This window comes from Saimiri boliviensis, chromosome 5 (genome assembly GCF_048565385.1).
Source record: "Saimiri boliviensis isolate mSaiBol1 chromosome 5, mSaiBol1.pri, whole genome shotgun sequence".
In the NCBI taxonomy this organism is placed as follows: domain Eukaryota; kingdom Metazoa; phylum Chordata; class Mammalia; order Primates; family Cebidae; genus Saimiri; species Saimiri boliviensis.
In genome coordinates, this window is record NC_133453.1 from 38,688,349 (window position 1) to 38,702,419 (window position 14,071).

General features: G+C 42.9%; 1 protein-coding gene across 1 annotated transcript in view; it reads right to left on the reverse strand.

Moving 5' to 3' along the window:
* Positions 1–14,071, reverse strand: part of KIAA2012 (KIAA2012 ortholog) — a 135,926-nt gene that overhangs the window by 12,383 nt on the left and 109,472 nt on the right. Inside the window, exons 16-21 of the mRNA XM_074399258.1 lie at positions 11,686–11,776; positions 9,749–9,911; positions 8,580–8,694; positions 6,584–6,969; positions 3,293–3,495; positions 2,442–2,614 (exon numbers count right to left, since the gene is read on the reverse strand). Of these exons, the coding sequence (XP_074255359.1) occupies positions 2,442–2,614; positions 3,293–3,495; positions 6,584–6,969; positions 8,580–8,694; positions 9,749–9,911; positions 11,686–11,776 (1,131 nt within the window). The remainder of the gene's footprint in view (positions 1–2,441; positions 2,615–3,292; positions 3,496–6,583; positions 6,970–8,579; positions 8,695–9,748; positions 9,912–11,685; positions 11,777–14,071) is intronic.

Sequence of the window (14,071 nt, forward strand, 5' to 3'; positions counted from 1 at the left end):
TCATTATTGGGGAAAACAATTTTCTGATCCAACTCTCAAATCTGTGATTCTGAGGGACTCCCTGTGAGAAATTTTGAAGTTTAACCAGCTAGCTGGCTGCCAGATCCTCTCTGGGGATTAATTTACTAATTTAAGAGTTCTGGCCAGGCACAGTGGCTCATGCCTGTAATCCCAGCACTTTGGGAGGCCAAGGTGGGTAGATCACCTGAGGTCAGGAGTTTGAGACCAGCCTGACCAACATGGAGAAACCCCATCTCTACTAAAAATGCAAAATTAGCCAGATGTGGTGGTGCATGCCTATAATACCAGCTACTTGGGAGGCTGAGGCAGGAGAATTACTTGAACCCAGGAGGCAGAGGTTGCAGTAAGCTGAGATTGCATCATTGCTCTCCAGCATGGGCAACAAGAGGGAAACTCCATCTCAAAAAAAAAAACAAGTTTTTTTTTTTTTTTAAATTAAGCACCTACTATGTGTAGTACACTATGCAGTTGATACAAAGCCTTGGGGAATAATTTTTCCAGAGCCCGGTGTGTTTATGTGGTGGTATGAAGCTGGGTTGGGGAGCGATGTCAGATCAGGGTCTAGAGAAAGTTGGTGCTTCCTCAGCTGCACTGAGTCTACAGCCAGAATCAGGAAGTGGCCACAGTATGGTCTGCTGAAGTTCTTATCTCTTCCTCAAAGGTGTGGCTGGACCCAGCAATCCCACTGCTAGTATATGTCCAAAGGAAAGGAGATCAACATATCGAGGAGATACTTGCACTTGTATGTTTATTGCTGCGCCTTTCACAATAGCCAAGATATAGATTCAATATAAATGTCCATCGATAGATGAATGGATAAAGAAAATGTGGTATATATACATAATGGAATACTACTTAGCTATACGAAGAATAAAATTCTGTCTTTTACGACAACGTGAATGATCTTGAGAGGACTTACATTAAGTGAAATAAGCTCGGCATAGAAAAATATATAAAATGATGCCGGGCGCGGTGGCTCAAGCCTGTAATCCCAGCACTTTGGGAGGCCGAGGCGGGTGGATCACGAGGTCGAGAGTTCGAGACCATCCTGGTCGACATGGTGAAACCCCGTCTCTACTAAAAATACAAAAAATCAGCTGGGCATGGTGGCGTGTGCCTGTAATCCCAGCTACTCAGGAGGCTGAGGCAGGAGAATTGCCTGAACCCAGGAGGCGGAGGTTGTGGTGAGCCGAGATCGCGCCATTGCACTCCAGCCTGGGTAACAAGAGCGAAACTCGTCTCAAAAAAAAAAAAAAAAAAAAAAAAGAAAAATAAATAAAATGTTTTTACTCATATGAAAGCTAAAAACATTGATCTCATGGAGGTAGAGAATAGAACAGTGGTTACTAGAGGGAGGGAGGGGTAGGGGATTGTTGGGGGGTTAGGGACAGGTTGGTTAAAGACTACTAAAGTACACCTAGCTAGAAGGAATAAGTTCTAGTGTTCTGTAGCACTGTAGGTGACTGTAACAGCAACTTCTTTTTCCAAATAGCTAGAAGAGTAGATTTTTTTCTTTTTTTTGAGACAGAGTCTTGCTCTTGTTGCCCAAGCTGAAGTGCAGTTATGCTATCTCAGCTCACTGCAACCTCCACCTCCTGGGTTCAAGCAATTCTCCTGCCTCAACCTCCCGAGTAGCTCGGACTACAGGCACATGCAACTACACCCAGCTAATTTTTGTACTTTTAGTAGAGACAGGGTTTGTCATGTTGGCCAGGCTGGTCTTGAACTCCTGACCTCAGGTGATCGACCTGCCTCGCCCTCCCAAAATTCTGAGATTACAAGCATGAGTCACGACACTTGGCTAGAAGAGTGGATTTTGAAGGAAAAAAAAAAAAAGTGGATTTTGAATGTTCCCAACACAAATAATGAATGTTTGAGGTGATGGATATGCTTATTACCCTGATTTGATAATTACACATTGTATATGTGTCAAATATTACATTGTACTCTGTAAATATGTACAATTATTCTATGTCAATTAAAAATAAGTCATAATTTTTAAAAAGAGGCTGGTGAGATTCCACACGTCAGCACCTGAAGGTGCCCTGAAGCTATCCAGATGCTTGTGACTGTTTCCATCTGCTAGGGAGGGAAAAAGGAGTAAGGCTGTGTCTCCAATTTAGGTAGCTCCTGAGCAATGCCGAAAGGGCAAAGGGAAGGGCAAGATCCCAGTTCAGGAGGTTGTTGGATTGAGAGAAGGCCTCTGGAGCCATTTCCACAAGCAAGTCATTATTTTCTTATTTAGGTCTATATTAACACACTATAGTCATACATAATCATTTGGAAAAAAAATAGTTTATATATTTAGAGTGCTTAAGACACTAAGGCCTAGGATGGGAATAAACGAACACTCACAGTTGGATAAAAATATTTCTGCCCCAAATAGAAGAGAGATGCAAAGAGCTTAAGAACCCCCTCACCGGCCCTCTGAGCTTCCTTCTGCTGCTTTTCTCTCTGTAGTTCTCGTAGCTTCCTCCGAAACTCCTCTTGCTGTTGCCGAGCTCTCTCCTGGGCTGCTTTCAACCGGAGCTGCTGCTTTCTCTCCTCCTCCTCCTGCCGCTGCTGTTCTTCTTGGAGTCTCTGTTTCCTCAAGCTGAGAAAACACAAGATGGGCAGGGAAATGGCAGAAAACACTGAGGCATCCTTGTGAGATGAGCCAACAGACAGTGCCCATGGGGGAGGCTCTGAGCCTACTGGCCACAGGGAGCATCCCATTCCCAGGAGACTCAGTTTTCCAAGGGAAGCCAGGATTGAAGAGCAGAGACAAGAGCCCAGTGGGCTTGAAACCAGAGTTTCAGTACACAGCTCTGTACCCTGGCACAAAAGTTCATTTTTCATTCTTAAGGATTTCAAAACTCCTGCTTCACAGGGTTGTTGTGAAGATTAAATTGCAGTTGAGGCCTGTGAAAGGGGCCAGCACAGTGCAGACAGCAAAGCGCAGGGGCTTGGCAAATGCTTGCTGGACTGACTCTCAGAGTCTTCCCAAGAAGATCTCATGACCGTAAGTGTGAGTAACCCTCACGTGGGGTTGTAAACCTGAATGTGAGTGACATTCAGCAGAATGTACCCATGCCCTTGGCTGAGTTGCTGCAGCTTTTCTCTGGTCGGTATTGTGCCTAGGAAAACTGAGGACAGAGAAAAATGATGCATGCTGTTTTACCTCGGGGCATGAGCCTCAGAACCAAACATTGTCTCTAGGGGAGGTCAACCACTGCCTTTTTTAATTCTGCTTCTGAACATGGCCGTAGTTTCTTTGGCTTGCCCGACCTACCGGCTCTCTTCTGCGCGTCTCTGCTGCTCCAGCTCCAGCTCCTCCTCCATCTTTTTTGCCCTCTCCAGCTGCTCCTGCTGGAGCTGCCTCTGCTCTTCCTGCTCCCTTCTCTTCCTCTCCACCTCCAGCCGCCTCATCTCGGCTCTTTCTGTTCGAAGCCTGTCCTGGGAAGCCTTCTTCTGTTCCCTCTTAGTGAGGAGGGCCTAAGAAACCAGAGTGTTCTCAGTGCAAGGAACAGATAGGTCAGTCTCAGCACTGAGCCCTTCTCCACCCCAGACAATGTTGTCTCTAATCAAAGATGGACTCATAAAGCGGACTCCACGCTCTGCCCGCAGCTGCAGACTCAGCTGCCACCAGCTTGGACTTTTGGGTCTGACTGACCTTGATTCAGCTCTGTCTCTTACTTGCTTTGGGATTTTGGGATTACAACTTAAACTTCCCGATATTGTCTTCTTCATGGTATTGTCACCAGGATTAACTGAAATAATGAAAGTGCCAACACAATGTCCAGTACATGGTAGGTTCTAGAGTTCTCAACCCTAGCTGCGCTTTAGAATTACCCAAGGAGCTTTCAAAAATTACTTGAGATTGGGCACAGTGGCTAACACCTGTAATCCCAGCATTTTGGGAGGCTGAGGTGGGAGGATTGCTTGAGCCCAGGGGTTCGAGGTAACAAGTGACCTATGATCATGCCACTGCACTCCTGGGTGACAAAGCAAGACTCTGTCTCAAAACTATATAGAGACCTGGCACAGTGGCTCATGTCTGTAATCCCAGCACTTTGGGAGGCCAAGGTGGGCAGATCATGAGGTCAAGAGATTGAGACTATCCTGGCCAACATGATGAAACCTTGTCTCTACTAAAAATATGAAAATCAGCTGGGCATAGTGGCGTTCACCTACAGTCCCAGCTACTCGGGAGGCTGAGGCAGGAGAATTGCTTGAACCCGGCAGGCGGAGGTTGCAGTGAGCCAAGATCACACCACTGCACTCCAGCCTGGCGACAAAGTGAGACTCTGCCTCAAAAAAAAAAAAAAAAAATATATATATATATATATATATATTTACATATGATGGTTATATATTTACATATGATGGATATATATATGAATATATGTATGTATGTATATGTACATATATACACACATACATGCATACATACACACCACACACACACACACACACACACACACAAATAAAAACAAAAGTACCTGAGGCCAAGACTCTACCCAGACCAATGAAAATCTCTAGGTGGAAGGCCTCAGTTGTTGAAAAATTTCTTGAGTGATTCCAACATGAAGCCAGAGTTGGGAACCACAGGTTCTAAATAGAAGCATTTTACCAGGCAGTCTCAGGTATAGATGGGTCAGACTCACATTTAATCCCATAGAAACTCACCTTTCCAATGGAAGGTTGTTATTTCAGTTTATATGAAGGTTGTTATAGCTTTCCTTTTCTCCCTAATGCCTCTTCCTCAGAAATTTGCCTATGAAAGAACCTTCAGAGGCAAGCCTTCCAGGAACTCTGTGTATCCAACTCAGAGAAAAGTCTCCTTGCTTTTTAGCCTTTGCAGAGGCAGGACACCACTATGACAATAAATCTAAGACATGTTGATGATCACGCAGGCTCAGAAAAGTTCTGCCCACAGGTTGAAATTTTCATCTGTTGTGCAGAGCGGAATTCTGTGATCCCGGCAGCTGGGAGGGACTGAGAACTATAAAGGAAAATCTTCCTGGAATCCTTTTTGGAAGACCATGGGCCATAAAATAAGTAAATAGATAATAATTTAAAATAGTGACAAGAGTCCTGAACCTAGAGTCAAATGACCTAAGCTTAAGTCTTGGCTCTACCACTCAATGGTTGTGTAATTTCTGGCAACCTGCATTTAACTCCCTCTAGCTTCTATTTCTGGATCTGTAAAATGGGGCTAATCATACCTGGCTCACAGTGTGGCTGTAAGGGTTAATGTAACATATGTGAGTTTAACCATAGTGGCTTAGCTGTGTGTGCATTTGTAGTGTTTAAAGCTAATTTTTAATTTTTTTTATAAGATGTCAAAATGAAGTTCAGTACCTTAGTCTCAGTGGAAGAAATAGTAATCTATTAACATCAGAAGAAAAATTGGTTGTGTTGGTCATACTTACAGACGATGTCTCTATATGGTATTCTTTTTTGGTTAATTGCAGGGATTTCCTTCCTTCCTTCCTCTCTCCCTCCCTCCTTCCTTCCTTCCTTCTTTCTTTTCTTTTTTTTCTCTTTCTCTCTTTTCTTTCTTCCTTTTTTTGGTTACAGATAGAATCTTGTCCTCCTGCTCAGGCTGGAGTGCAGTGGCATAAACATAGCTCACTGCAGCCTCAAACTGCTGATCTTAAGCAATGCTCCTGCCTTGGCCTCCCAAAGTGCTGGGATTACAGGGATGTGCCACCGCATCTGGCCTAATTGCAGCAATTTTCAAGGGTAATTTTTCCTTACACTTGTTTTTCTCTTCAGACCTCCACGTAAGAATCAAGGCCTCTGGAACAAAGTGACTCTTACATGAAAAAGCACCCTGTGTATTTTTTTTTTGAGATGGAGTATTGCTCTGTTGCTGAGGCTGGAGTGCAGTGGCATGATCTTGCCTCACTGCAACCTTTGCCTCCCGGGTTCAAGTGATTTTCTCGCCTCATACTCCCTAGTAGCTGGGATTACTTGCACACACCATGATGCCTGGCTAAATTTTGTATTTTTAGTAGAGATGGGGTTGCACTATGTTGGCCAGGCTGGTCTCTAACTCTTGATCTGCCTGCCTCGGCTTCCCAAGGAGCTTGGATTACAGGCATGAGCTACTGTGCCCAGCCCAAAAGCACCTTGTAAAAACAGATATATGTATACAATATCTGTTTTATATATGTATACATACTGCCTCTGTTCCAGCTGTATACCGCAGAAACACAGATTAGGAAAGCAGAAATTTCCACAGCCTTTGGGAGGCAAGCAATAGATGAGCCCTAGCCTAAGTCAAGTAAATATGCTTGACTCTGATAGCCAGTATCCACCTTTCCCTGTAACCATGAGTCCTGCACCTCTCACAGATGGGTGCTGTGCTCATTATCCACCCTATTCTTTACAGGGTGGATACTTGCCCTGGCAGTGTGGAGCCTCACAGAATGCATCACTTCAGAGGGGCTTTGCCACCCCTGCATCTTTGATCAGGTCTTACTAGGGTCAGAAGATACCAAAGGAGAACAATAAGACCATGAGGTATTAGAGCTGTTTCAGTAAGTGCAATATAATTAAGGGCAACTTTTCTCACCTCTGCACTTGTGCCAAGTGAGGACAGAACTCCCTCTGTCAAGCCGAGGACATCAGACTTGACTTTGGAAGGGTCCTCACAGCTTCTCTCTTCTTTAGATTCCATGTTGCCAGAGACAGTTGCAATCTGGGAGAGTGATGATCTTCTATCTAGAGAAACTTGGGTCTCCTGAGCATCATATTTGGGAGAAAGCCAAGGGTCCTCTATAAAGGAGTCTGAAGCGAAGGAACCTCTATTTGAGGTGTCTTCTGTTTCCTCAGAGTGAATGGCATCAGGCCCACTCTGCTCTGCTGCTTTCTCCAGATTTCTTTCTTTCTGTGTCCTTTTCCTTTGGGCTCCTGGTTTTTTTTCTAAAATTTTTTTAGCCTTTGAGTCCTTTGATTTTCCTGGGGCAGAACAATTGGGGATAGAGACATAGCTGAGTTAACTTAATGTGATTAGAGAACACATTAAGACATCCTTTTTAGTAACTTTTTTTTTTTTTTTTTTTTTTTTTTTTGAGACAGGGTCTTGCTCTGTCACCCAGGCTGGAGTAGTCACCCAGTAGCATGATCATGGGTCATTCAGCCTTGATCTCCTGGGCTCAAGTGATCCTCCCACGTCAGCTTCCTGAGTAGCTGGGACTACAGGTGCACCACCATGTCCAGCTAATTTTTGTGTTTTTTGTAGAAATGGGGCTTTGCCATGTCGCCCAGGCTAGTCTCGAATCCTTGAGCTCAAGAAATCTGCTCACTTCCCAAAGTGATGGGATTACAGGTGTGAGCCACCATGCCTGGCCCCTTTTTAGTAACTTTTACAAGTTAGTATGCAATAGAGTTGCCTGCGATGCACATTCCTGAGCCCCAGCCCCAGAATCTGGTTCAGTGGGAATCTGCATTGTAACAAAAACCCAATGTGTTTTGGGAAGAGTAGTTAGCAGACCACCCTTTGAGAAACTGCCTTATCCTCTCAACTAACATTCAGCAGTCTTGCTATTAAATAAGTTCTATTTCACTCTGACTTATGGTGGGGGCAGGACCGCCCGAGAAGGGAGGCTTGTAGACACCGCTGGAAAGTCATGCCTTGAGAGTCTGGCTTGAGATTGCAGCTTTGTAACCTGGCAAAGTTTAACCTTCCACACTCTAAGGACCCTTCCTTCACTTCACCTTTGGTGAGGACACCACAAGTATTTCCTTTTCCTGATCCCGCCAATGCTACCCAAGTCATGGGCTACAAAAATGTAAACTCAGCAAGAGTTAAACAAGCACATCTCAAAAATAGATTTTGCTCAGGAGCGTATCCATTGTTGTCCTTTCCAGCAGCATTGGATTTGTTTGGAGGGTATTCTGTATCATGTGGGAAGTAAAGGATGGGTGTAAGTTTTAGGCTAAAGAAAGTCTTCAGAAGCATAGGAATCTGAGTTCCTGGTCAGGGAACCAAGACAGAAACCGTAGCTTGGAGGATCATTCAACACTGCGGCATCCTTCCCCTTCCCAAATGCTCTCACTACCCAGTACTCTGATTATGTGATATAGTTATTATTTTATGGAGGCAGTGGTAATAGAATCTGTTAGGAGTCAAATAGGAAAGGACAAACCCTGGGTCTACCACTTTACTGTCTGATCTGCTTGATGTTATGCAAGTCACCCAACCTTGCTAAACCTCAGTTGCTACATGAATATAATAATAAAACTTCCTTCATGGAGATGCTGTGAGGATTTAATGAGATCATATATACAGAGTCCTAATAGAGAAGGTATTCAGTAAATAGTTGCTGTTATTATTATGCTTTCCTTTCTTGGTAAACACAGGTCTCTAGGCTCCCCATTTTCCTCTATCTCTGTCTATTAAGATACTGACACGAAGTAAGGCTGCAACACCATCCTAACTCTAGTAGTCAAGGAGACTCAAAACAGAGCGTTTGTCTGGTAGGATCCATGCTAATTACCCATTCCACCTCCCGACCCCCAATAGGAGTTTTCTCCAGTTTTTGTTACTTGCCAGCACACTCTCTTACCGACGGCAGCCTCTGCTTCCCTGTAGATCTTTCCTTCTCTCTCTCTCTCGAGTGCTTTGGTTTTGTCTGTCTTGGGTCTGTTCTTTCTCTTGGCTTTGTCAATCAGATCCCTCTCCTAAAGGTGAAAAATCAAGAAAGGGGACCATGATATGTATAGGAAACGAAAAAAAAAAAAAACCAACCATCAAAGAAGACTGTGTTGAACAAGGCGACAGACTGGCTTAGAATGGAATTTGTGTGAGTTCCAGGTAAAGCAGAGAGTGAATCTTAGAGAATGCAGAGCCAATGGGGAGATTCAAAGGTTCAACCTTTGATGTAAAACTGCTAGGAATAATTTCATTAGAGGAAAGAGGAGGAAAACATACTTTATGGTCTGCCTCCTTTCTTAGATTCCAAAGCATGATCTACAGAGCTGGATCAAAGTGAAATAGTTTTTACCTTTGTTAGATTGGTGTTGCCATGATTAATGGTTAACTATTGTAAATCAAAACCAGCTTTATTCACTGCAGAATTATTTGCTAACTTTCAGGAAACCTCAGGGAGATGACCACCTTTCTCCATGGGCTGGAACAACAGTCTTAAGAGAGGATGGCAGAGTGGGGCAGTGACTAGCCACTGAGTACCTTTGTAGGAATTAGAAATGGGGCTGGGCGTGGTGGCTCACGCTGTAATCCCAGCACTTTGGGAGGCTGAGGTGGGTGGATCACTTGAGGTTAGGAGTTTGAGACCAGCCTGACCAACATGGTGAACCTCCATCTCTACTGAAAAAAATACAAAAATTAGCTGGGAGTGGTGGGACATGCCTGTAATCCCAGCTACTCGAGAGGCTGAGGCAGAAGAATCACTTGAACCTGGGAGGTGGACGTTGCAGTGAGCTGAGATTGTGCCACTGTACTCCAGCCTAGGTGACACAGAGAGACTGTGTCTCAAAAAAAAAAAAAAAAAAAAAAATGGAATTAGAAATGGATGCTCCATCCTTCAGGAGGATGCAGCCCAATGTGGCTGTGCAGGGCTTGGTAAGCAGACCACAGGCTGGACTTAGTGCCCCCCTCATTCGCTTTATGCAAAAATGCCACCCTCATAGTGAGCACTCTATACAACTGTACATGGTATCCTTGATGAGATCCAGGTAGGGCTTTCAGACTGAGCTTTTAGGTGTTTACACTCACATGACCGATGCTGGCTGTCTCCTGGCTAAATAGTCTTGGTTCAGCCTTCCCTTCTCTTTCTCTTGGAAGAAGAGATGTATACACAGCACTCAACCTCTCTGGTGACTCAGGCCTGTGTCCCAGAAGTCCTCTGTGGAGGTGGTGTACATCATAATCTCTGCCCCTTTGAAAAGAGCAAACCAACAGGACCAAACTAAAGAAAAAAACTCTGGTGGAAAGAAGGAGGGCAAGTAAATCAACATTGAGCACCTGTTCTCGGCACGCCCTGTGCCTGACATTTGACATACTCAGTCAACTCTTTTTCTTCTGCATTATCCCATGGTAAGGAAGATCAGAAAGATTGGTCTTCACTTTTGGGGTTTCCTCAGATAAATCCTAAAACTCAGAGACTGGGAGAAGTCATTTGCTCTTTGTGGTTACATATTTATGCTTTTACTTAAATGACAAAGAATTATTTAACTGAAATTTCTTCAATCAAAGGATTAGCTGGAAAAAGAAAATGACCTTTACGAAAGATTGTGTTAGGAACACGTAACTGTCCATTCAGTCCATTATGCCCTCTGACTTCTATCCTTATCCAATTCAGCCACTAAAAGGTCATGTGCTGCGGTGGTTTTATCCATTGTAGGACTGCTGTCACTCACTGAGTGCCCTGAGGATAACTGACTTATGCTCTCTGGGTAAAAAGGCCACTGAAAAACAGCCCCATGCATTGCAGTGACAGCAGCAATAGCAGCTCCTGTGTGCCAGGCCTGGTTCTGGGCATTTTATTTTATTTTATTTTATTTTTAGCTAAATGAGTATTCTCTTTACTGTGCTCTGCTAGCACAGGGCCTTACTGTAGAAACTTGAGAAATATTTGTTGAATGAGGTGAATGGAATTTCCTGTAAATATATGAGTCTTTAAATCATTCAATGTCACTCTATAAAAGCCCATAGGAGAAGTCTCCTTTAGAATTTAGTGCTTGGAAAACCTTTAATTTCCCTGAGGAATAGGTATGCTGCAAATGAGAACCACAAACCTGATCGTTTTACTCTTTTTTTCAGAAATCTCTATGTCAGGAATCCCTCTGTCAAGCTTGAAATTAAGTCACAAAGACTGTAATGACTTTTGTGGAAGTTTGTGTTTTTTTCTCCTGATTTAAAAAATTTCTTTTTGATTATTTCGTGTTTTTTGGTGGAGGGAGGGTGGTTGTCATAAACGTTTAAAATACATTGTGAGCAAAGATCAGGTATAAAAATTTAAAACTGGAGTTCCTCTGGTGGCTGTCTCATTCATCCAGGTGCCTTTCCCCCTTTACTCCTGGGGAATGCAAAAGCTTTTTGACCCAGGAGGGAATCTTTACATCCCAGGAGAGGTGAGGGCAGGTTTTTGGGAGGTCACAATAGGCTGTAGTTCCAGATGGAGGCAAAGAGGCCACACCAGCTCCCACTGCCAAAGGGGGCTTAAATCAAAACACTATGCCTGACTGGCCAGACTCACAGTAAGCACATTGGTACAGTACATAGGAAGCACTCAATACAGGCTAGCAATTAGTATTAATATTGGTGTTAGGATTATTAGCATTATTTATTTTACTCAGGGCTGATTGAATGCTGAGGGGAGAAACCCAGGTTGAAGTGATAGATTTCAGCTTTCTAGGCATCTGTGTAGATTTCAGATTGGACAAATGGAAAGAGCTGTTTCCACATGGTTAGAGTTAACTTCACTCTTCACCCACCCATTCAAATAATATGGTTTTTAGGTAGGAAACACACCACAATATAGTCATCTGCAGAATCTTTGTTTCTTAGATAACCATTTAATTTTGGCTGTCAGAGCACACTGTCAGCTGAGAATTCTCATGCCTGTCAGAAAATAACCAAACTAAATTAATTAAAAATACAAACAAAATAAAAGCAGAGAAGCCTGTGTTATTACAACTTAGAACACTTACACCTTTTGCACAGTATCTGCATCTGAGATCTGGATGTGCTCAGTCTGGGAAGCACCAAGAGAGTCAAGGGTCATACTCCTTGGCTCTGGGTCTGTGAAAACAGAGTATCAATCAATAAAGGACAACAGGCAGTTATCTTAGGAGGCGATCAGACATGGAAAAACGTCTACCTGATGAGAGTCAAAGGCATGCAAATTAGAACAATGACATATGCCATACCTAGAAAATTAGCAAATACTTCAGAAACCAGCGCTGGCACATGGCAAGTAACATTTAAATTAGTATTAAAATATCCTTTGGGAAAGTGATATGACAGTATGTATCAGCAATCAGAAAAATGTTCTAGCCTTTGATCAGGAATCTCACTCCTGGGTATTTATCATAAGGAAAGAATTCAAAAGAAGAAACAAGCTTTTTGTACCAACTTACTTATTACAGCATTACTATTAATAATGGAAAATTGGAAACAGCTCAACAAGGGAGATTGGGGAAGTAATTTATGATACATTAACTTGACATTTAAAATTATGGTTAAAAAGATAAATAAACAATATGGAAAATATGATGTGACAAGTAAAAATATAAACTATAGAGTAGTGTGTTAGAATAACATCTGGATGGATACAAACTGGAAAACAGAAAAAGGAAATAATAGATAACATTGGGAGGTTAGTATGTATTTATATTTCCCCAGTATGGGTATAACACTGAGAAGCAAATTGATTTTGGCCAGGCGCAATGGCTCATGCCTATAATCCCAGCACTTTGGGAGGCCAAGGCAGGCAGATCACGAGGTCAGAAGTTCTAGACTAGCCTGGCCACCATAGTGAAATTCTATCTTTACTGAAAATACAAAAATTAGCCGGGCATGGTGGTATGTGCCTGTAATCCCAGCTATTCGGGAGGCTGAGGCAGGAGAATTGCTTCAACCCAGGAAGCGGAGGCAGAGATTGCAGTAAGCTGAGATCATGCCATTGCACTCCAGCCTGGGCAACAAGAGCAAAACTCCATTTCAAAAAAAAGTACATATGGCCTGATTCCATTTATGTAAAATGCTAGAAAATGCAGACTAATCTATAGTGACAGAAGGCACATCAATGGTTGTCTAGGGATGAAGGAGACTGGAATGGGGGAGGTATGAGGAAACCTTTGGGAGTGATGAATATTTTATTTTGATTGTGGTGATGGTTTCATGGGAACTGTACAATTTCAAAAGGTCTAATTTATTGTATGTCAATTATCCCTTGATAAAGCTGCTTTAAAAAAGTAGGAAGAGATATGTTAATACAAGAAAAGTGCCTAAACTTGTGCCGGCGCATGGTAAAAACAAACGAACCAAAAAAATCTCACCATGCCCGCTCTCTTTACCCATATACGACTATTGCAAATATTTTGGTGTATTTACTTTCAGGTATATATAAAATGAATATCATATTATATTTCCATAGAATTGATTAGTGTATATTCAATTTTAATCGACCTTTATATTATAGTTTTCCCATATAATATTCTTAAATTTTTTTTTTTTTTTTAATTCTTAGAGACAGGGTCTCGCTCTGTTGCTCAGGGTGGAGTGCAGTGGCATGATCACAGCTCACTGTAACTTTGAACTCTTGGGCTCAAGGGATCCTCCCACCTCAGCCTCCTGAGTAGCTGAGGCTACAGGTATACACCACCACACCCAGCTAATGTTTGAAAATTTTAATTTTTGTAGAGACAAGGTCTCATTATATTGCACAGGCAGGTCTCAAACTCTTGGCCTGAAGTGATCTTCCTGCCTCAACTTCCCAAATTGTTGAAATGACAGGCATAAGCTGCTACACCTGGCCTAAATGTTCTTAAAAAATAATTTTAGACTGGATGTGGTGGCTTATGTCCGTAATCTCAGGACATTGGGAAGCTGAGGCAGGCAGATCGCTTGGGCACAAGAGTTTGAGACCAGTCTGGGAAACATGGTGAGACCCTGTCTCTACAAAAAAAAATAGAGAAATTAGCTGGGCATGGTGCCACGTGTCTGTCGTCCCAGCTACTCAGGTGGGCGAGGTGGGAGGATCACTTGAGCTTGGGAGGTCGAAGCTGTAGTGAGCCGTGATGGTGCCACTGCACTCCAGCCTGAAAGACAGAGAGGGACCCTGTCTCAAAAAAAATTTTTTAATAGCACAGTATGTTATCATATGAATGTACCATATGTGACTTAACCAAACGTAATTTAAAAAATTCATATTGCTTCTATTTTGTATAACTATAAAGAGCTTTGCATAGAATATTCTTGAAAGTTATTTTTGTTTTGTTTCTGAGACAGTCTCGCTCTGTCGCCCAGGCCGGAGTGCAGTGGTGCAATCTTGGCTCACTACAACCTCCACCTCCTGGGTTCAAGTGATTCTCG